Source organism: Orbicella faveolata, unplaced genomic scaffold (assembly GCF_042242905.1).
Source record: "Orbicella faveolata isolate gen_17 unplaced genomic scaffold, um_ofav_v1 contig_35, whole genome shotgun sequence".
NCBI classification, from domain to species: domain Eukaryota; kingdom Metazoa; phylum Cnidaria; class Anthozoa; order Scleractinia; family Merulinidae; genus Orbicella; species Orbicella faveolata.
In genome coordinates this window covers 19,762,501-19,785,000 of record NW_028301564.1, presented here as the reverse complement: position 1 = coordinate 19,785,000, position 22,500 = coordinate 19,762,501, and the positions used below count along the sequence as shown (strand labels likewise).

Here is a 22,500-nt window from a genome sequence, read left to right as displayed (position 1 = left end):
GCCAAATTGAAGCGCATGATTAATTAAATCTCACTTAATTTCAGGGGCTGTATTTGCTTTCTTTGTTTAAAACCCTTTGTTGAATTCAGTTTGTTTACTAATAGCTAGGATTATCTCTAAGAATTAATCAGCTGGTGCTGTACTGTGGTTTGGATTGGTTACAAAAATGTACAAAAAAAAAAAGAAAAAGAAAAAGCGAGAAAAAATAGACAAAGCAAATTCAGGGCACTAAACATTACATAGAGGATGTTACATGGTGGCGAGGAGATATGAAGTTTATGTGCGAGTGGCAAGAAAAATATCTCATGAGTGAGTGCAGCAAAGAGATATTGATGAGATATTGATGCAGTTTGAGATACTGACGCTTTTTGAAGATTTCCGACCACTTTCCAAAGATTTCCAAAAGTTCTTCAAAACTTGTCTGAAGGTCACACCAACGTTGCCGATCATTTTTCATAAATTTTCGGAGATTACCAAAGATTGCCGAAGACTTTTGAGGAGGACCCAAAGATGTTTCAATCATACACCAACAAATTTAAGTACAATTTAAGAGACAAACTTGATATCAGTGAAATCATCAATATGTTCACTAGTGAGGATATGGAAAATACATCACCCGAGTCTCGCATGTGGTGTCATACGAATTTTACGAGTGGTGTATTTTCCAGTGAAACAATCATGTCTATATAATAAATTGTACAAATAGTACGTTCCTGAATTTTCATATTAAACTGGAATGATGGAGACTGCATCCTTGTCATTTGTGGAGACAAATACTGCCTTTTTGATAAAGTACCAATGACTTAAATTCTGTATTGTTTTCTCATGAACAAATATACTAGAACACTTAGCAAATATCATATATCTTCATGGTTTGATATGCAAATTAAATCTTAATAAGTTGGAATAATTTTTCATAAAAAGAAGTTTAAAGATAACCTTTCAAAATGTTGATCCTTTACGGTGTATATGTGTAGGAGACGGATGAAGGATTAATTACGGTAAAAGGAAAGTCCCTGAAGGTTGCAAATGATAAGCAGTTAGATAAAGCCTTGTACACCTTTTTTTTTTTTGTCAGCAAAGATCAAATGGAACACTGATTTCAGGTCCTCTTCAGGAGAAAGCGAAACATTTCTTGTACAAAACACTTCAAAAAGGAACTTTAAATTTTTAAATACATCATAACATATGGGCTGTACATATATGCTATTCTGAACTATTCACTATTGAATTCTGTTTCCTTTATTTCTTTAATTTGTTTAAATTACTGCCTCAATAATATTCATATTTTTGATTATCCGGACTCTCGATTATCCAGATTATTTACTTAAGTCCCAACAAGTCTGGATAATCAAGGTTTGACTATACATTGTACAATGTATATATTCATATGCATCATGTTGAACAATAACCTTGTACTTGAACAATAGGCCTTTCCCACATTCCACGTCAGTGTGTACAAACAATAGCACCAGAGTGAGGTTGGGGTGGACATTATCATACATTTGCTATATTTTTGTCCACCCTGACCTCAACTCAGCACCATTGTTTGTTGGAATGCAAGGAAGGTCTAATAGTATTCAAATTTACATGTATCAGGATCTTGAAATTCCCTACAGGGCTGAACTACCAATATACATGTACACGTCTAGATGTAATCTACGTGATGTATATTTAATATTTTTAAGTGTACCTTGTGCACATTTGGAATATTTGGCATCCATGTACATGTAGGACTGTAATACCTGGGTACCACTTAAGTCTGACTGTATGGAGTACAGGTGCTGTTTCCTTGTATAAATACATGTGCATGATATGTACTACCATTACTATATTGCTGAACATTATTTCTTGTATCCTTGCTAAGGTGGTTTTGCAAAAGTCAAGCTTGCTATTCATCAGCTGACAGGAGAGAAGGTACAAAATTTAATTTACATGTAAGCCACATTATTTTTGGAATAGAACATGGTACTGTGCTCAGCCTACTCAGTGAATTATTTACTTCCTTGTTCACTAATCTACATTAATTAATCCTTCTCTGGCCTTTGCTGATTACATGTACTTCTCCTGTTATTCTGCCTACTTTGAACAACAAAACATTTGGACAGGGCTGTTGCCTAAATGTACCCTCCCAAAAACACCATTTTGTTTTTTATCTTTGACTTTGTGCAGTTACAGCACTTTTTTACTGAGTTCATAAAATATGTACATGTAATTCAATATACTTCTCTCTTCTACTCCTAATTATTTCAAAATGATGGCATTTATTATTTTATTACAAATTTAAGATCTGCTGTACAGGTGCAAATTTAAACTATGTTATTCATGGCTGACAAAAAATGTACATTATATACCCATGCATACTAGATACATGTACAGTGTACATGTAGAATAAGATTTTACCTTTTAGACTTTGAGCAAAGGACTAGTCACAGGCCTCTAAACAATTACTAAAAAAGCTCATCGTGTTAGCGCAGCTAAAGAGTTACAGACCGCCTACAGTTCATTTTAAACAAAACTAAAAAAAAGAGCCGAGAATTATTCAACGTTAACCAAACTTACGAAGCATCCTGTGATGCCTTAAACTTCTAATCCAGTGGCTATGTCAAATCAAATCTTAATTCGCACATTTTAATAACAGAGATAAGAAAAGCAGAAAACAGAAGAACGATATGTGTAGCAGCCAAAATTGCAGAGCTTCCGATTTGTTCCCTGCTTATTCACAGATAAAGGAAAGGAACAGAAAAAGCGAACATAGTTTACATTGAACTAATACACAGGAAAGAGAGGAGTTACAAAAACTAAAGGCAAACATAGTCAGCGAAATAATGTTTAAACAACTGGCAATTCTAAAGTAACTTGTAAGAGTAACATGACATTCTCATCATGATTTCATGGGGAGATTATGATGCAAGCAAACTCTAAGTTCTTTACCGTAGAGAAACGGAGTTTTTTGTTCAACTGGGGCAAAGTTTCTCCTTATTCTTCTTTTATCGCTGGCGACTGAGAATTCCAAGGCTGTCAACAATAATTGCAGCACCATAAATAATGTTCTGTTACCTCGACAAAACTAACACAGAAACATGTCACGGTCTAATGCATTTTCATCCTTTTCCATACAATACGGCTATTTGTTTTATCGTTACATAGTAAAATAACTACGGGTAAATAAGTCGGAAGCGTTATACTTGAATAATGCATTCCTTAGCCAAATAGCTGGGCGTGCTTTTCTTATCGAAAATTCAACACTCGACCGAATTTGTGACTTAGAAATTTGGTGACGAAATACCATGCAAAATTACTTAACAAAGAAAGGTTAATTGCTTCATTGCAGATGAGGAATTCTCCTCGTAAATCCGAATTCCCTATAAGCTGTTGACGCAACTTAAGTTAGTCTCAGCTTGACATGACATCAAAAGTACATTTCACTGGGTAGAGCAACCTGAATATGAGTATACAAAAATCCAAACCTGTAAACATAACATATCATTGTGAAGCTACTCCAGTCTAGTCTTTAGCTCTGTCTCATCCTTTGGGAAACGCTTTCTGATACTTAATCGCCCTAGTGTGAAGGGGATGAAAACTGGCTACTCCATGATCATCAAATTTACTGTTTATTTACAAATCGATCAACTCGTAATACCCAGCTCAGTAACCAGGCGTTCTTTCTCCGCGTTTCTTCCGGCCTATCAACATGGTCTGCGCAAATGTTAAGGGCGTCACCAAAAATCCGTTTACAGGTCCTTACGAGTACTTCGTGCTTGCCGACGACTGGAAGAGAAAGCCTGGGGATTAGGCTACAGAGCACGTGCATGACTGCCCCGAGCGCAGATGTAGAGTTTTAAAAAGCAAATCTAAGGTTAGGTTGGGGAACTTCAAAGAGGTTTTCTCCAGTCGATCAAAATGCGGTGTCGGCAAGCTTGAAAAGGGATCCACCAAAAGTTTGAGGAACAAGAGGACAAAACTTTATACCGAGATTACATCAATCGAATTGCAAACCTCTTGCGACTGTTATAAGGAATCATTTCTAACAACACCAAATGTCGAAACAAAATTTGAAGTTCAAATGAAAAGACTTGAAAGAAATGACAATTCCCGAACGAATCCAATTGTTCCATATTAGTGTCAGGCTTTCGGCATCGTTAATGCCAATTAAGGTAAAATCCTTTCCTTTAAACAATCGCCAGGGTAACATAGAATCTTTCCGTACAACAGCTGTGTAAATTCATTAAAATTTCCATATCTCTAACTGTCATTCAAGCCAACACGTAAATGAAAATAACATCCGTGGCATTCATTCGCAAAATCTTTCATACCGAGTTTAGAACGCTCCTTTTGTCAACTAAATGACGGTTCCACAAGTCTTGTCCTTCCTCGTTCTCGCCAACGCCCTCGGCGGCGTGTTTTCTTGTGGGGGTGGATCACCGCCGCCGCCTTGCTCATGGCAAACGTGCAGTCACGAATGGAGGAACGATTGGAGTCCCGGCATTTCTACAGGACACTGCGTGAATCAGCACCGTAATACACACCACATTTATACGACTCACCATGGCTCGGGTTCGTGCCCAGCGCCTTCAGTATGCAGTCATTCAACTCAGTATAGAACTATGTGTAAGTATGACAACAGAAATTGGGCATGGCGTTGATGTTAATCATAAATCATCAGAGAATATAGTAACTTTTCAGACGAAACTTTTGCGTTCAGTCAACTTGATGGTATTCCGTTTTTATTCAAATTTTTCGGGAGCTCAAACATTTCTTCCGGAGACACAGAGAAATATTTTTGCGACAACAAGTTCTTCGAACAATTTTGAAGTTAAACTTGTTAAAGATTAAGACCACCTTGTAAGGAACGAACCATAACCTAATCGGTTATAACAGACAAAACATGTTAAAACATGCTAACTAGACTAGAAGTCAGGCGCATAAACCAAATCTTTAGAGGCGGGGGAAAGTCTAAGCCAGTGACCGCCTGTTAAAGGGAACGTGATAACCCCTGGGAGTGGTTACTCCCTTATATGGACTATATAGGTATGTGCGACCCCAAAGGGTAGGGTTTTTCAGTCGTTTTCGTCATAAATAGGGTATTGATATTGGCCCTTTTGGTCTTAAATAAGGTATGGTTTTAGCACTCTGATCTTGAATTGGGTATGTTTCTAAGAAGAAGCTACTTTTTCATCATTATCAATAAGAACGTCAACAAAATCCCTGCATAACTTAGGTTTAAGGCAACTGCGCCAGCCGCAACGGTCATTAATATCGTACCGAATTTTTGGCCAGGTCATAAATAGGGTAGGGAAAATCGCAGATTTTGGTCATAAATAGGGTAACGGTTTTGGGAAGTGGGCCGCACACCCCCACCCAACTTTTCTGGGTGTACTTCCCCCTCCCCCCCCCCCCCTCCCCTCTCGGGTGATAACGATGAGAAAAGGGGGCATTATTGTATCAGGTTTTAACCAGGATGTTTAGCAAGACAACACTTACTTTTTGTAACTGAAACTTTTTCCTCAATCTAATTGGCTCAAACATTACTTCCAAAAAAATGTTAAAGCAGAAAAATGTTTTTAGCAAGACGATGTATCGATCGAAAACGATAGTTTAACGACGTTTAATTATGGATTCACGAATCAAGGTTGCCGTTTTGCACTTGGTAAAGGCGATCCTTCATCAATCATAAAACGAACGTAGGAAATTATCCTCTTTTCAAAATTCGCTTTTATTTTGTCATTATAATTTCATTAATTACACTGTAATTTCATGGAAGTTCCGTGCTATTCATTATGTCTTTGCGCAGACCGTCGTTTGGAGAAATTGAATTCTTCCAAATGACGTCAATGAAACGTCACATTTCTAAAAGTGCATTAGGTGAGTTATTTTACAATAGCTGGAGTCTTTTGGCAAAACGTATGATTTTACAGCCACTGGTATTCAAACTGACTTTTGCTGTAATATTTGCCGCTTCAGATCTCGGCGTAACAGAAACAATTTTCGATGCAAATTCCTCTTGCACCTGTTAATACAAAAGTAAACACAACTGTCATAGAGTGTGTAAGTTGTCATATTAATACGAATAGAAATAGGTAGGTTATACGGCTGTCCCGATAAAACTTTCAGCATTCATGTAACTTCAGATGTACTGCACATCAAACCGAGTAATTTTCTAAGGCTCAAGAAAACATACATGTGTTTCGGTTTCTATAACAGTAACATTTCCGCTTATTAGGTCATTTAAATGCTAAATTATGTTCAAAACAAGGTACGGCTGTGTTTAGATTTATACAAATGAAATAACTTGTGCTAACAAAACGTTTTGCGGTGTTTCTGCTGTAATTACTAAATTTGCATAAAGCATGAGGTTTCATGGGTCGATAACTTCTCCATGTCACGTTTAGCCTTTTTTATTAAAGCATTACAATTTTCCTTCGTTTAAAATCAGTTATCAATAGAAATATTTAATTTTATGAAAACATGTTTCACTTGGGTTGATTACTAAAACGTCTGTAACCCCTTAAAGAGTATAGTTTATATCTTCTAAACAAAATTCCCGTTTTACGGTATCAATAAACGCACAACGTTCTACCCATTTGGTAGTACATTATAGCAATCGTCGAAAGTGAGGAATAAATCTGGTGCCAGAATCTCTGGAATCTGCAGGACTGTCGATAATATTCCGCGAGCAGGTGTAGCAGATAGCGTAAAAATTGTAATATTATAAAATACTGTCCTCTAACACAAACTCTTTTGGTCGTGTAAAATAACATAATTGCTGTTCCTCGGCTCCAGAAATTGGAAATATTTTGAACATTTCGAGGAACATTTGAGCTGACTGCGCTCTCTGGATAAGATGGTCCATCCCAGGTTACTCTCAAACGTCACTGTCGGATTGCCCCAACAGTTTCCCGACACTCATTTTGTATACGTAGGTGAATCAATCAATCAACTTTATTTAGAGAGGTGACAAATGACGGTATAAACTAATAAACTAGTGGCCCTCTGTGCTAAAAATCTACGAGTAATTATCAAATAACTAAGTATAGTACAAAGTAGGGACAATAAAAAGTTACAAAAAATGTATATATGTATATATATAATTACAATGATTTAAAAATTCCTAACTATAATAAATAAAAGTGGGTGAAGAATGGAACTTTGAGAGTAAAGTGCCCAGTTGGGCACGAGCCGTGACTGAGCAATCCGGAGTCTAAAGCACTTGCCGTTAGGTCTCCTTAGGTGACGAACGGTGTGTACATCGAATAAACTTCTAGTAATACTCCTAGCCGTTCCAACAGAAAATCTGAGTTTAGCGCCGAAACTATGAACCTGTAGGCCTTCAGAAACTTAATTACAACCAAACAAAAAAAAAGGAGACATTTTGCGTTGCAATGTCAGCAATTTAATGTTAATTGCTAGTTGTACAAACCATCTTCGCAATCAAAATCTTCCATAAGGCTTCATCTTAATAACACGGTATTACACTGCAGGCTCTTGTACGAATGCTTACTACTGCCCCTTCCATGGTTGGTCTAGTTGGACAGGATCAATAGCTCAAGGGACATGCGGACGTCAGAGCCGTTACCGCGACTACAATCAACACACCAAGTATGATGTGCGAGAAGGCAATTGTAACGGCATCCCGAGCTCGTGTGGATCAAGGCAGTACAACTACAGGGATTGGTGTAAGTTCAGTTTACAACAAGCATAGATTTCTACGATCTCAACCCCCCTTTGCGAAGATAGATCAAACATACGGAGTACTATGACATTTTCAAAGACCTCGAAGTTCGTCAAATATGCACCGCTGTGTGTTGCATTTTCAACTCTCTTAAATTCAGAGTTTTTAGAAATGTGATGAAGCACTGTCTATCGTATTTGAATAGGAAGTTGAAAAAAAAATAAACGACGGCAACAGCAACGGGAACGTCACTAAACAAAAGATTTAATGAGCAACGCATTGGCTGTGCACGTGCGTTATAATTCTTGGTACATTTCTTCGCCCTCCTCTGCAAAACAACAACGTGAAATGACCAAATTCTGCGTTGCTTAGAGAATGTGAACCACAACGGCTAATTTTTGTTTAAATTTCTATTTTAAATTTATAGCTGTGTTCCAGATTTAGTTTCCTGATAGTTTTGACAGTAATAAACAAAGTAAATGACTTTAGAGTACCACGAGAGTCGTAAGTAAAATAAAAATTCATATTTTAATCAACGTTGTCCTCGGCGTCGCCGTCATGGTTTCTGAAACTCTCTAATATTACGTAACTGAAAGAAATAAATTTCAAGACAAACGTAATTTTCCTTTTCTACAGGCTCGTGCAAGTATGTATCATGCTCACTGGGGTCGTGGAGTTCCTGGGCTGATCTGCCCTCACCTGTCAGTGCAAGTCACTGCGCCTCTCAGCAGCGTACCCGGAGCTATGCACTGACTTGGTTATACACCGACAGACAGGACAATTGTAACGGTGTGGGACCGCAGACATGCGCATCTCCTCAGACTGAAACTAGAGAAAAGAGTAAGAGAGGAACCTTTGTCCTTCAAGCTAAATATTATAATCCCTTTTAGGGATCTGATGTCGGAGTTGTCTTTATCAGTGTATTTTGTTAATGTTGTTTGTGTTTTTGTAGTTGTTTCTGTTGTTGCTTTCATTATTATCGTTATCGTTGCAGCTTGGCTGCTGCTGTTTTTGCTCTTGTTGTTTTATGTTTTGTTGTTGCTATGGTTGTTGTTGCTGCTGATGTTGTTGTTGTCGCTGTTGCTGATGTTGTTGTTATTTTTATTGCTGATGCTGATGCTACTGCTGTTCACGGTTGTTGTTGCTACTGCTGTTGTTGTTATTATTGCTGTTGTTATTGTTATTGTTTTTGTTGCTGCTGCTGCTGTTGTTGTTGTTATTGTTGTTGTCGTTGTTGCTGCTGCTGTTGTTGTTATTGCAGTTTTTGCTGCTGCTGTTGTTGTTATTGTTGTCATTGTTGCTGCTGCTGTTGTTGTTATTGTAGTTTTTGCTGTTGTTGCTGCTGTTGTTGTTATTGTAGTCTTTGCTGCTACTGTTATTGTTGTCGTCATTGTTGATGCTGTTGTTGTTGTTATTGTAGTTTTTGCTGCTCCTGTTGTTGTTATTGTTGTTGTCATCGTCGCTGCTGCTGTTGTTGTTATTGTAGTTTTTGCTGTTGTTGCTGTTGTTGTCGTTATTCTTGTTGTTGCTGCTACTACTACCACTACTACTGCTGCTGCTGTTTGGGTGCTTCGTCTTCTTCTTGCTGTTACTTTTGGGTTTGCGTTTTCTGTAGTAATAGTTATTTCGATATCTGTTTCAATTCATGATCAATTGCTCCACAATATGGCCTCCTTTACTCTTTTTGTTCTCCCTCGCCTTGGTTTTACTTTTATGCTCTTAATTTGTGTATTGGCAGAACAGTCATAATTCAACTAATTTATGCAACGGAGACATCAAGCAAAACTTAGCACATTTCGTTTCTACTTTTCTACTTAGTCGTCACTTGTACTGCGCTGCCAAATCCGGCCCATGGAAGCTGGGACCGAGATGACTGTCGAGCCAACTCCCAAACGTGTCCTTCTATTTGTCTACTTCGGTGTGACACCGTTAATGGTTTTCAGCTGGAAGGACCAGACAGCCGCGAGTGTCTAGCGACTGGTCAGTGGTCTACGCCATGGAGTTCATATTGTAAAGGTGCGTTTTACATGATTTGACTTTAACGTGCTTGTTTTATTATACTGTCATGTTCTCGTGGGTTGAATTGATAGCAAACTGTAAAACGCCCAGACTTAAAGTTCGCCCGACTTAGTTCCACGGTAAAAAGCACACATCCATTTCCTAAAATTAACCTACTCTTTTGAACGCATGCTTTTTAAAATTCTCTAGTTCAGCCCTTTCGAACACTGTACCCTGTAGAAATACTTTTTCCAATTTAAGAATTTATTGGGAGGTCACTTCTTCACTCCGTAGTTTTTCTCACTGGTTGTAACGATTAAATAGTTTTACCGTTTACAAATTGTATTTTAATATATATTTTTTTTATCAGAAGGGCCTCTTGAATACCAGCCACGTTGCTGACGAGGCCACCTGCCTAACTGAGAAATTTTACTTCTTAGACCTCTTTACCTCCTTACCTACCTCGACCCCTTTGTAATGTCGTAAACAGATCGATTGTGTTAAGTTCTATAAACCAGAATCACGAGTGAATACTACTCTCGGTTGTGATCTGACTCACTCGCTTTCCAATGTAACATTTAGACATTCGTCCTCCGTCAATCACGTGTCCAAACGCCATTTCCGTTCCCAACGATCCCGGAAAACTGACAGCAAAGATATACATTCCCAAGGCAAGTGCCTCCGATAATAGCGGTCAGCCGCCTACAATCACTAATGACGCAGGCGCGGAGAGTAAAGAGTTCGCAGTCAGTTCAGTTGCACATGAAGTGAAATACACTGCAACAGATGCTGCTGGCCTAACTTCCACCTGTACTCTCAAAATAACTGTTTCTGGTAAGTGGCTCTCGGTCTGAGTTTAGTATGATAATTTATACAATTGAAATAATTAATTAAGTTTTTATTTGTCATCTTTGTTTTGCTTTTGTGGAATTAGACCACTCTTTTAGCTTTTCCTTTCTTTAACGGTAATTGAAATGTTTTTGCTTTCATTAAAAATTAATCATGTTAATGTTAAAAATATGGGCAGTGTAATTGTAAGTAGATGCAACTGTGATATTAAGTAGTGGTAGAAGGTTTCCACGTGTTAGTTTATGTTTTCTTTGATACATGTATTCAATTTTATGCGGTGTCAGGCAGGCAGGAACGAACGAACGACCGAACGAATGAATGAATGACTGAATGAATGACTTTATTTGAGTGTCAAAGGGTATTTAGTTCAAAAGAAACTAATAGGGTCCACACTTTTTACATGTACCAAAGTTAACGCTTTCTTGTTTAACTTTTGACTCTCGGACCAAGAACGTCCTCGTGTGTCCTCGTGTCCAAAAGACATCAAGAAACAAACTAATCAAAATGAAATACGTGTCACGTGGGTCTATCCAGCGTTCGAGGACAACTTCGACAAGCCTCCGGTACAGCTACTAATAACTAGTAACAGAAACCCGGGTGCTATTTTCCCTTGGGGTAGATATCAAGTGTTGTACGAGGCCAGCGACAGGGCTGGAAATAAAGCCACTTGTGAATTCTTCGTGGAAGTTGGACGTAAGTTGAAAGTTTTTATATGATACGTGTCCTTTCGTGCACCACCTTTTTACTTCGCAGTTCCCATCACACCACTGCTGCATTTTAATTTGCTCTGCGACGAGAGAGTGCGATATTTTATGACGCCTTTTAAAATCGTGATCACTCATCCATAGTTCTCAAACTCATTAATAATTCATCAAGTTAAAACAAAGATAATCCCAACAACTCTATTCTCGGTGTTTGGATATCTCGATGGAACACTGTCTCTCGTGTTTGATGTATTGCTTGATGGCTCATTCCCTCTATGAGACACGCCTGTGGAGAATCATGGTAATTGTATTCATCAAAACAAATATCCAGTTCAAGATGATGAAGACAACTACTATGATTCCCTGCAGGTGTATCTCATAGAGGAGATAGACCATGTCCGAGTTGCCTTTTGCCTCTGTGTCAAAACGAGTCTTAGCGCGAAACCTTTCATATCAAAATATGTTCCGCGTAAAGGTTCATTTTCATGCAAACAAACTCATTTTCATATGAAAGGTTTGCACAAGGACTCGTCTTGAAACAGAGGCACTGTACATAATTACGTAACCAACATGTTTCTATTGGTTAGTTCCTCAGTCAGGAGCGAACAACAATAGGCCACGTTCGATATATCAACATTCTAACATGGCTCCGAGGCTTTCGGATCTCTTTTATCTCTCGATTCCCAAAAGAGACTTGGATACAAAGAAAACAACATTAATATAGAAATTTGTCCTGAAAGTGTCCGAGCCCTACTAGAATATTGATATATCAAACGTGGCCTTTTGTGACTTGTGCACGGTCAAGGCCAAAAAAGAGGGTTAAAATATACCACATAAAACTTTGTCAAGCTTCATAAGCATTCGCCTCAACAGACCATTTTACAGTTCTCTGCTTAGTGACCTGGCCTTTAAATGGCAGCAAGGATGGAGGTGACCTTGTTTTTAACAGACCTTACTGCTTTTGTTGTATAAATCAAGTTGTTCTTATGCTAACCAGCTGGCATTTAAATAAGAAAAGCAGAGAGGTCTGTATCAAAGCAAGGTCACCTCCAGCCTCGCTTGCATTCCTGGCCAGGTAACGTAACTAAGCACAACTTTAAAATGGCCTATTAACTATGTTCCAACCTTTTCCATGTGTTTCTCATTCCAGCGGTCGCATGCACCTACTTTGACCCTCCTATGTACGGAGTAAGGGCGTGCAATAAAGAGACAATGGATTCCAACGATGTGTGGTGCGTGGTGCAGTGTAAGGAGGGCTACGCCTTCGCTGATGAGGCAACACCGAACACGTACATGTGTCAATCGGACGGTACATGGAACAAACTTCTATACGGGCAAGTTCTAATTCCTGTCATGCCCAAAAGTCAGCGACCTTGGCCTGATTGCGCACGTAAGTATTGGCATTAAAGAAAATTTACGTCGCAAGCAGAAGTTTTGGTATAGGGGGCGTACTGTAATTTGGCTTTCGCCCTTTAAGGCCAGTAAATTTGTATCTTCGATAGATTATAATTAGCGAGGACCATTCTTCACAATGAGAACATATTTTAGATGGACATATGAAGTCTGAAGGGTAGTTGTCAGTTGTGGGAGGGGGGTACTGAAGGTAGGGGGAAGGGTAGTTGTAATCCCGTTTAACACACGAATTTTAATAAAGATTTACGGGTCACATATACTTTGATAAATTTACGAATCATGTCTTTAAGTTGCTATTGACGCCTCATAGACTAATTTTTACCCTCGATCCTCAGACACGTATCGCACATAAGCCCTTTGCCACCTTCTGGAAACATGACCAATGTCGATTTACGCGTAATAAAATATAATAGCTCTGTATTTACCCTCGGCTAGTGTGAAAGGCATAAGGCTGCACAAGGCGGATTCACAAAAACTCAACTTGCAAGGAGCGAAATAGTCGTCTGTTTACAAACGTGGCCTGGAAACTGAGTTGAAATTGGAACTACCGTGAAACAACCAACTCCATGGAGTAAGTGGTCAGAGCGGCACTTGAACTTCTAACCCCGACGCCCGCACTAGACTGCGTAGCAGGCATAAAACGGGGAAAGAACAGAGAGGGAGAGCGGGGCGAGGTGGGACTGTCTACCCCTTCCTCTTTACGCCTGCACAACAGGCTACTCCCTGTAAACAGTCCGTCACTACCCCATTGTTTTTGGAGTTTTATATAATGCCTACACCTTAACAGTAACAAAGACAATCTTGTACTGTCAAGGCGGTAATGAAGAGTACCTTTGAACTTCTTCAACAGCCGAGCAAAACGTGAATGCCGCAAAGAAGAATTTCACGTTTTACACAGGCTCTTGCTCCGCAGACGAGCAAGAGGCCTTGATGCGAATCCGACTTAACTTCCTGGATGCTGTGAAAAACAGTCCGCTAGCCAACTATGCGTTGTGTAGCGTCAGTCAGGGCCAGGACTGCGTCGTGGAAAACGTTAAAGTCTACTGCGGGACAAACTCCAGACGAAGGAGAGACCTGGACTCCAGTGAGCGAATCATCACGTTCGATTTTGTGATCCACGACAAAAATGCTTCGTCTGATCCCAAAGTAGAAGCTGCCAAGTGCGTAGCCCCAATCGTTTTTGTTGTTCATGTCATTTTTAAATTGAAGGATGATTTCTAGCCCGTTCTGCGCACTCTCGGGAGTTTGTTTACTTTTTTTGGTTTGATTCGCGGAAGACGTCACTAAAAGTAACAATTCGCAAGAAGTAAATTCAAAGTTTCATGTCAACCGCTATTGTGGATGCGAAGCTTTGTGCTTCATTCTTCCTGACATCACTTGATGAACCAACTTCGTGGTTGTAAAAAATTTAAAAAAAAAACTGTTGGGGAGAGAATTTAAAATGCCTCAAAGATAAAGTAAGAGGTTTGTAAAGAATCAGGGCATCGATTCACATTCCATCGAGTGAGACTCATGCAAACATGAAGGCTCCCAGACTTCGCAGAACGGCTGGAAATCGTCTTTAGAGCACTAATCGTGCCTCCAGTGTTGTGTAAGATGCATTATATTTGCAATGCTGTAAGAATCAGTGCATGTAAAATAGAAGCCTTGCAGGGCTATGCGCAAACCATTGCTTTTTGATGACTTTTGACATATTATTGACAGCTGCGTAGTAGCGTAACTGGCCGAGGAAAATGCACCAATTGAGGAAGGCGTGGATGACAATTGTCTACCAGTGCATCCCAAAGTTCTCCAAAAAATGACAAAAAGTTGTGGAAAAGTAATCAATAGATTGTCAAGTAGTAAACGTTCTTTCTGCATTTTTTTTTACTCAATCAGCAGTGCATTAATTGTTTGGATTTGCTCGATAGGCTAAAAAAGATGATGGAGGATTTGGACACGTTAGAAAAGTTTGTAAAGGAAAGTTTTCCCAATGATGCACATATGCCTGGAATGACAGTGTCAGCCGCTGCCAGCTCCGCCGCTTGTCCTGTTGGTAAAGTCGTGGTTGTTGTGCCCGGTAACAAATCAGAATTGGAGAGAACCGTTTGTGGTAAGCAATAAAGAGATGCGACTTTTCGTACTGAGGCTTGCTGTGCTTTGGCTGGGAGTGAGGGCATGTTGGCGTTCTGAATAAGGCTTCACGGCTGTATGTTGTTTTAAGTTTTAAAGGAGCTACATTACGGTTTGCCCATTTTGAGAAGTGTAGCTTAAATTTTTCATGTTCGTCGTTTGTAATCCGTGTTAATTTTCTCCATCCTTAACCATCCTTGTTCCTTCATGGTTTATTATCCTCTCTTTGGTGTTTTTCCATCTTAGTGAATTACTATTTTCATGTTTCTTTCAATTCAAGGTATTTGTGTTTGCGGCCAAAATAACTCAAACAACGACGGTGACTGAGCTTCTTTAACTCGCATACGCGAGTAACGCTTTTGCCAAAAACGCAGCTTTCTCATACTGATTGCGATAGTTTTGGCTGGATCCAAAGGGATGGGTAGGTTCCTTTTTCAGAAGACTCAGGATATTATGGGATACTGGGGAATTCGACTTAGGTGTCTTTGATAAAATCTTAACCCCATGCCTGAGAAAGAGTTCGTATATATTGTTGATGAAGAAGAGGTCGGGGCCTTTGGGGATGGGAGTGTTTTTTTGCTGTAACGTTCTTGAAAATTCCAAATATAAAACAGGAACTAATTAAGGTGATTCCCTAGTAAAAGAACCCGCCATAAATTTCCGATGAAACTTGGTATGCTGTTGTTAGAGGAATTCTTACTAAACTTTACTTTAAATAACGGCGTCCAATTATTTCTTGACGTATTGTAAACTTTGCGCTTGAAAAAGGTCGCTCGGATTGAATTGTCATTTAAAATTGAAGTTGTGGGCGCGCGCATCAGTTTTTTCAATAACTTCAACTTTTTTAAATGCCAAGAAACCGAAAATGTCCTTTATTTTGACTTCTCAGGAATTTAATTACCCATTTGCGTCAAAATGTTCCTCTAAAACTTTGGAAAAACGAAAAAAGTTTCGCCATTTCCCAGACGACCTCCAGCTACTGTACACTAATGGCTGACAGTGTTCAATGGCTCAGCCAATTCGATTACAGCATTTGCATTAGTATACTAGTAGAATTCTACTAATACACAATAGAAAATTTATTATGGACAGTATTATTCATTCTTTCATTCTTTCCTTTTACCACTAGTGGAGTGTCCCGCCGGTACTTATTACAACAGGGACAGTCAGATCTGCGAGAACTGTCAGGAAGGAACATTTCAGAATAGTACAGGACAATTAAGTTGTGTCCCTTGCCCAGCGGGTACATGGACTGTGAGCGGTCATGCCAGGAACTTCACCGAGTGTTTTGGTCAGTAAGTCTGTCTTTATATCCGTTATGTGGGATGTAGGAGTGGAGTATCGAGGGTCTTGGAAGCTGTTGTTGTTATGTTGATCCATTCTCGAAATCTCGTAATTTTATATGTGACAAGTCACAAAATCTAGTTTTTGTGTTTTTCTCTCTGTCTCGCAGTGTAAGATCCTTCAAGTCTCAATCTCAGGTTTTACCGTTTGTTACCCCGTATCGCTCAGGTTTTCGCTAGCTGAACAGTTCTTGTGCTAGAAGAAGTATAAATTTCAATGTGTCGAAGCTCTAGATTAATAATTCTTCGTTTCAATAGCAAAACTCACTGACGGATGTTTCTCTTACTTTACGACCGAAATATTCCTGCCCATCTGGATGGGCAGAAACATCTCATTTACATACAAAGCTCTATAAACTGAATTTGGTTGAAATACTTCTCCAAATAACGCGCGAATGAAAACTCGCACAGACCTAAATCTTGCCGAGGTTGTTTATATATCAATCTTCTATTCTATCCAAGATTCTTGACTTTAGTTATTAAATGGTTACGATTTTTGTTTTTGATGGCACGACAGTGAAAACTAATCTGTTTCTAACCAGAAATCTGTGAGCCAGGCGAGTACACAATGCTGGAAGAATCTGGTATTGTGAACTGTTTGATGTGTCCCATCGGAACCTACCAACCAAAATTTCGCGCCACAGAATGTCTATCTTGTCCTGGTGGCACGACGACGGCACAGAAAGCTTCAACTTCAGTAAACGACTGCCAGTAAGCGACTGGTAAGGAAAACATGCACTACTGCTCATTCACCTCTTTGTCCATCTACTTTTTTGAGTTATTCAATGCTCTAGAAAAAAACGTACGACCCATTCATTTATTCCATCTCCTTCAAGCCTTTTCGAGGAACAGCGTTTGTAGCAAATCTTCGTTGCATTATACGAAAGATTGACGATGCTTTTTATCCAATCAGAGAATAGCACGAGCTCTCGAGCATTCTCCGAGACCCCGTCCACACTACGACGGAGAAATTTGGAAACGCAGCTCTAAATATGGTTGGGCCTATCGTTCACAATAATCCTTCGCGAAAATGGAGCTTTTCGAAAACAGCACTCTTCAAACCGGAGGAATTTGAAAACGCCGGCTTTGCGTTTTAGTGTGGATCGACGGAAAGCATTCTGAAAACGGAGCTTAATATATTATTTCGAAAACGATGATGTTACGGTATTCATGTGATTTTCTTGGCCGAGTCTTCCTTAAACACAAATCCGAAATGAACGATGATTGTTGCGTTTTCAAATTTCTCCGCGGTAGAGTGGACGGAAAATATTTGAGTTCTCGGAGTAAAAATACCGTTTTCAAATTTCTCTGAAGTAGTGTAGGCAGGGCCTGAAATTGTGACGCGCTCATGACCGTAGAATGAGGACACGCCATTTTGCCTAATAGGTATGGTGACGAAAATTTCGTATTCACAGTGAAAGTAAAAGTTAATGAAAACGTTTGACTTTTAGTTCTCTTTATACTATCGTATGGTCAGCTCTACTGCAAAAGTGCGTAACTATGAGAGAGCACATTCCGTGGAAACTTCGAAAACGATCATTGGTGACGAACAAAACATATTGTCTTGACTGAATAACTGACTCGAAAGTGGATTCCATACCCACACACATATTTGTGGTTGTCTAGTATTGAATTCAATATTAACGCTTGAATAATTAGCATTGGTAACTTTTGTTTCTCTTTTCTTTGCTCAGGATCACTTATGAAGTCGCTGGGATCTTATGGGATGCCGAAAGAACTTTAATCCAAGTTTCTGAATTCTGGCGCATAACGTTTTGCAAATTTGGGAGTTATTCTAAAAGTAGAAATAGCTGAAAATAGAATGTAGAACGAATCTCTGGAAATTATACTTGACAATAAATACAGTGACGAGTGAAACAAACGTTTATTTATTTGTGTTTGTGTGTTGGTATAAAGAAAACGTTGCCACAACATGTTTGCGCCAAGGGGGGATGGGACTGGACTACAAGGCTGAGTGGCAGGATTGGCCGCGTCGAAATGAAGGGTGAATAGACGAGTAAAGCAGGTGGGGAGTGGGGAGGGGGGGGGGGGCACGTAGATCTAATGTTCAACGAGTAAAACTAGTGATCTACTGAGAAGAAATATGGATATTCAGAGAAAAACGTATTAAAATTTGAGGAGCTCGCTATCGCACATCTTACCGCCACGATTCCACGTGACAACTGGGAATGTCCCTCACGGGGAAGTCTGAAATTGATCAAAACTGAATGAAAGTTTGCATGGTACTATGGAAGAAGGCTTGGTTTATTGAGGTCTCATTAAACCATCCTTTCTGCCATAGTTTCAGCATTCAGTTTTAACTATAGATAGCCTGCTGAACAGGAGGATTAGCGGAGCAGACCGCGAAGTGTAATACACGAGCGGGGAGCGCGATCACGAGCGCGAAGAGCGAATATTTTTCGACTTGCGCTTCGCCCAAGTGGTCGCGCTCCGCGCTCGTGTATTGCGTTTCGCTCTATGCCCCGCATATCCGCCTGTCCTGCAGGCTAACTACAGACTTTCAGTGATGTCTGGCACAGGCATCCTACAGATTCAGATCGGGCAACTTCAACAGAAAGTTGAGATTCTTGTGACTCAAAAGATTTCTAAAAATAATGTCATACTTACCTCCTACCTTCCAATCCCCCTCCCTACCCCCCCCCCCCAGGAAAAAATAATCCTCAACCTTTACTCTCAGATTCTTATTAAGAAAACAAAGGGTTCAGAAGCCATAAATGCAATTAATTAAAAGTCAAGTGAGCAGGATCTCGATGTCATTGCTCTTTAATTTACAGACCAGATTGCCGGTAAATACACAGATATTCCCTCGCTTTGATTGGATGAAATATCTTGTACGAGTTTCACGGGACTCCTATAGTGCCCAGCAACGGAAAGATCTTAGACAAATATTGGATCACTTTCCCGACAACCGCGGGGGAAATCAAACTTGTCTCGTTCTTCACCTATAATCAAAACTGGCGACTGACGCTTTGGTGAAGTTCTTCTATGAAAATTTGTCTTTGCGAGGCGTAAGGTAGGAAGTTATTTGGCTTTCAAAATGCGATGCCATACACCAAATGCTTTTATCGCATTCAATCATTAGAACAGCTCTTACTCTTTCAATCTATAACAGTAAAGTCTGGCTATGTATGCGATTGCATGAATCAGTCAGTTTATAAACATTGTTTAATTTTCAACCGAGATTTTTCGCTAGTGCTTTACTTATTTCGATTCAATATTTTTACGCATTTTCCTTCAAAATGAATACTTATACTGAGTAAGGAAGGTCTATCTTATTGAATTGACTGTTTTACGTGTAGTATCGCTGAATATTTTCACTAGTCTTGCAATATTGTTGCAAGCCCGTAAGGCGGGGGTGAAAATATAAATGACAATTGAAATGTATAGTAATCCTTCACTTCAAAATTCCTGATAATATATACTGAAAAGACTTATCATTGATTTTTTGGCGTTTTCATGGTGCGGATAGGCCTGTTCCGATTGTGCTCGGCTGCTTTTGAGCAACTTTTGGCGTTTGCAGCAGCTTTTGGCAGTTCTAGCAGCCTCGAGCAAGTTTTGCCTTTCTGAGCAAGTTTTGAGCAAAATCTAGGTTTAGAACACATATCAAGCACGAAAAAGCCAACGATTTCAGAGAAAAATTCAATTTATGCGAATTTCTTGAGTGTTTATCAACCTTTTGAAGTTTGAAGTTTGCTCATGTCGTTCGGCAAGACGTCAAATTAACCATGTGTTTTGTTCCTTTAGATTTAAGAGTATCCTTAAATTTCGTCCATATCTGTAAGCAACTCTTAAAAACCAAGTTTCAAGCTATTTTTCTTGTCCGATGTTAGCAATAATTGTGAAAAACGAAAAATAGAGCTTTAAATAACGTTTATATAAAAATATCAATAAATTTAGGTAGCAACGTTTGAAATTTAGGCTGCAACGTTTTAGATTTTTGGCAAATTTTTAACAACTTTTTGGCATTCCAGTGAGCAACTTTCCAGCGCTTTACGAGCACAATAGGGACAGGCCTAGATGCGGACTGCAAACCGTTTGAACTCACGCAGTCAGACCATGAGAGGAAAAATTATAATTAAAATATTGCCTCTGTAAGTCCGCTATTAGAGCTTTCCGTGCATTATTTTTTTAAAGATAAATTTTAGTGAACATATGTCCCGGATGTTGTGTATTAGCGAAATCACTGTCCCTTCTCAAACGTAAATATTTTCGATTTTTCATGTCATATTAAAAAAAATCCCAGATTATATTACACATACGTACGCGTCCGTTTGCAAATGCGCACGCATGCATGGCGTCTTATTAGAGGGCAAAATTTGAACTAATAGCTAAGAAACAAGGGTTTTGTCCACGCTGAGATGGAGTCGAATGATTCTCAGTGAAAATTTTGGCTGATATAGTAAACCTTTGACTGATTGTATCAGCCTTTAGCCGAGTACTAGTGATCATGAGTACTGAAGCAAGGCTGAAATTCTAACTTGCAACTCAGTGAGAATTGGTCAACTCTATGAATAACATCGAAGAAAATCTGTAAAAAGAACATCTTAGTAAGAAATTATTTTGAATCTGTGGATGGCGAATTAAAAACACGAAGAGAAATGTCAAACGTTGGAGTGAGAATCCCGCCCACACTTATGAAACACTCTGTTGAATAAACTGTGTCTGACGTATATATCGATCAGGTAATTATAAGATACCAATTGCAACTCGGTGTTTAAGGGTGATTCCGGCCTGAAGTATAAATTCAATTAAAGCTCTTCTAACTCATATTCCCACTCGTGATTGTCTAGCGATTTTATATTCTTAAGAGGTTCATGTGAAAATGCAATAAAAAAAATTGATATTTGCTCTGCTATATTTTTCCTTCGTGTTTATCATCAGGAAATACAGAGGCAGATATTTAGAACCAGCTGATAAATGGGTAACACTCATTACTTTGTCCTTCTTCTCCTGGTGCTGTTTTATCCGCTGCGTGTTAAGCCTGGGCCAATAAAGGAGGGTGATGTTACCAGTGAGATCACGAGCGACACATCTGATCCGTTCAACGTGGTGGATATGATTAACTTCTACAGGTGACGAATAAAATCGTAACTGATGTAACGTAGAGGTGCAGTTTCAATAACCTTAACTATCACTCTTTCTTTTTTTCACATGATTAACGAGGTTGAGCAAAATATCATGATCTACGAGACATTGATCATGACCGATGACCGAGTTCAATAATCATTTGTTTTTTATAATTTAATCACCAAGTTTGTTTTCATACTGAGTAAATCATTCTCTGACAGCTCTGGGAAGCAATCTGCCATTTTCATCGGAGAACATGATCAGTAATTAAGCATGCGCAGAATATCATTTACAGCAAAACGCATTTAGACAGTATTGCGCATGAGCGGACCATTATTTGTAGACAGTTACTCGCAGGTCACGTGATGGGCTCTCGCCCAACGAAAACAAAGAAAAAATGCATCGACTGATAATGTAACTGTTTTATTCAGTCTTTATAAAGTAGGTCACTCATCCGCAAAAAACAGACCCATAAAAAGAACGTGAAGTGAGAAAGGTAAAAGAAAAACAATTGGAAGTCACTTATAAGTCATTGCCTTGAACTCGAGGACAAACGAATCTTTTGTAAAATCAATAAACGCTCGTTCTGTTCTCTGACAGCTCTCGTAACAATGCAATTTCTATTGTGTGACATTGGCTTTTCTTTTAGATCATCAAACGTTCCCGCGAAAAGAAAAATACAGCGAACAAAAGGTAACGCTCCCGAACGTTTTGACGACGAAAGAAGTTGCTCCGAGTCAGAAAGCTCCGAAAACGATTACGGAGACTCGGACTACTCCGATGATGCCACCGACGGCCACCCGGATAGGGACGAGGATGACTCGGGTACAGAACGGTGCTGTACGCCGCGGGGAAGTCAGACAGAATATTCAGACGAGTCTGACTAGCTATAGATAACTGTGTTTATGTTACAGTGAAGCTTTGGCTGTGGGTGAAGATCTTTTTTTTTTTTTTTTTTTTTGTACTTGCTCTGCTCTCCATCCTAGAGGAAGCTCAGTCACGGTATTTTAAGCGATTTTGGCTACGGAAAAAAAAATTACCTTTAAATGAAAGGATACCTGAAAATAGTAGTTGACCAAGATAGCACCAAAAGAGATAACATATAATAAACCATAGAGGAACAAGGATGGATAAGGATGAAGAAGATAAACACGGATTACAAACGACGAACTTGAAAGATTTAGGCTGAACTTTTCAAGATGCGCAAACTGTGACGTAGCTTCTTTAACTGTATGTTTACAATCGATCTATCAGCCTGGAGCAGGCTTTGAGGGAAGTGTCTATACTAGTGAATGAATAACTAGTGATTTTTACAGTTGAA

The 22,500-nt window shown here is 39.2% G+C and overlaps 2 protein-coding genes and 1 long non-coding RNA gene across 4 annotated transcripts in view; all 3 read left to right on the top strand.

The window, feature by feature from the left end:
* The window catches only part of LOC149103665 (uncharacterized), a 6,554-nt gene extending 4,635 nt beyond the window's left edge, over window positions 1-1,919 (top strand). Inside the window, exon 2 of the long non-coding RNA XR_016201758.1 lies at window positions 1,868-1,919. This is a non-coding gene — a long non-coding RNA (uncharacterized LOC149103665). The remainder of the gene's footprint in view (window positions 1-1,867) is intronic.
* Window positions 1,920-4,274: 2,355 nt separating this feature from the next.
* LOC110051483 (sushi, von Willebrand factor type A, EGF and pentraxin domain-containing protein 1-like) lies at window positions 4,275-17,973 on the top strand. 2 transcript variants are annotated; one of them, XM_089273681.1, is made up of 12 exons: window positions 4,275-4,611; window positions 7,482-7,676; window positions 8,309-8,512; window positions 9,491-9,688; window positions 10,253-10,498; window positions 10,958-11,212; window positions 12,374-12,613; window positions 13,487-13,796; window positions 14,547-14,728; window positions 15,878-16,039; window positions 16,634-16,813; window positions 17,786-17,973. In XM_089273681.1, exons 1-11 carry the CDS (start codon window positions 4,347-4,349, stop codon window positions 16,804-16,806), a joined length of 2,430 nt encoding a protein of 809 aa, XP_089129807.1. In that variant the 5' UTR covers window positions 4,275-4,346; the 3' UTR covers window positions 16,807-16,813; window positions 17,786-17,973. The 2 variants fall into 2 exon arrangements, with proteins under 2 accessions (XP_089129807.1, XP_089129806.1); XM_089273680.1 differs by lacking the exon at window positions 10,958-11,212 and having other exon boundaries at window positions 4,278-4,611; window positions 10,253-10,504.
* Window positions 17,974-19,010: 1,037 nt separating this feature from the next.
* LOC110051462 (uncharacterized) overlaps window positions 19,011-22,500 on the top strand; it is a 5,370-nt gene continuing 1,880 nt past the window's right edge. Inside the window, exons 1-3 of the mRNA XM_089273670.1 lie at window positions 19,011-19,125; window positions 20,994-21,184; window positions 21,829-22,500. The exon at window positions 21,829-22,500 is cut by the window's right edge and continues 1,880 nt beyond it. Of these exons, the coding sequence (XP_089129796.1) occupies window positions 21,030-21,184; window positions 21,829-22,066 (393 nt within the window). The 5' untranslated portion in view covers window positions 19,011-19,125; window positions 20,994-21,029 and the 3' untranslated portion in view covers window positions 22,067-22,500. The remainder of the gene's footprint in view (window positions 19,126-20,993; window positions 21,185-21,828) is intronic.

Excerpts from the sequence above, each read along its gene's own strand:
- LOC110051483 (XM_089273681.1), top strand. The coding sequence starts at position 4,347 with ATGACGGTTCCACAAGTCTTGTCCTTCCTCGTTCTCGCCAACGCCCTC. Across the intron at positions 4,612-7,481 it reads AACTCAGTATAGAACTATGT|GCTCTTGTACGAATGCTTAC; the intron begins GTAAGTATGACA and ends ATTACACTGCAG. Across the intron at positions 10,499-10,957 it reads CTGTACTCTCAAAATAACTG|TCTCGGACCAAGAACGTCCT; the intron begins TTTCTGGTAAGT and ends TTAACTTTTGAC.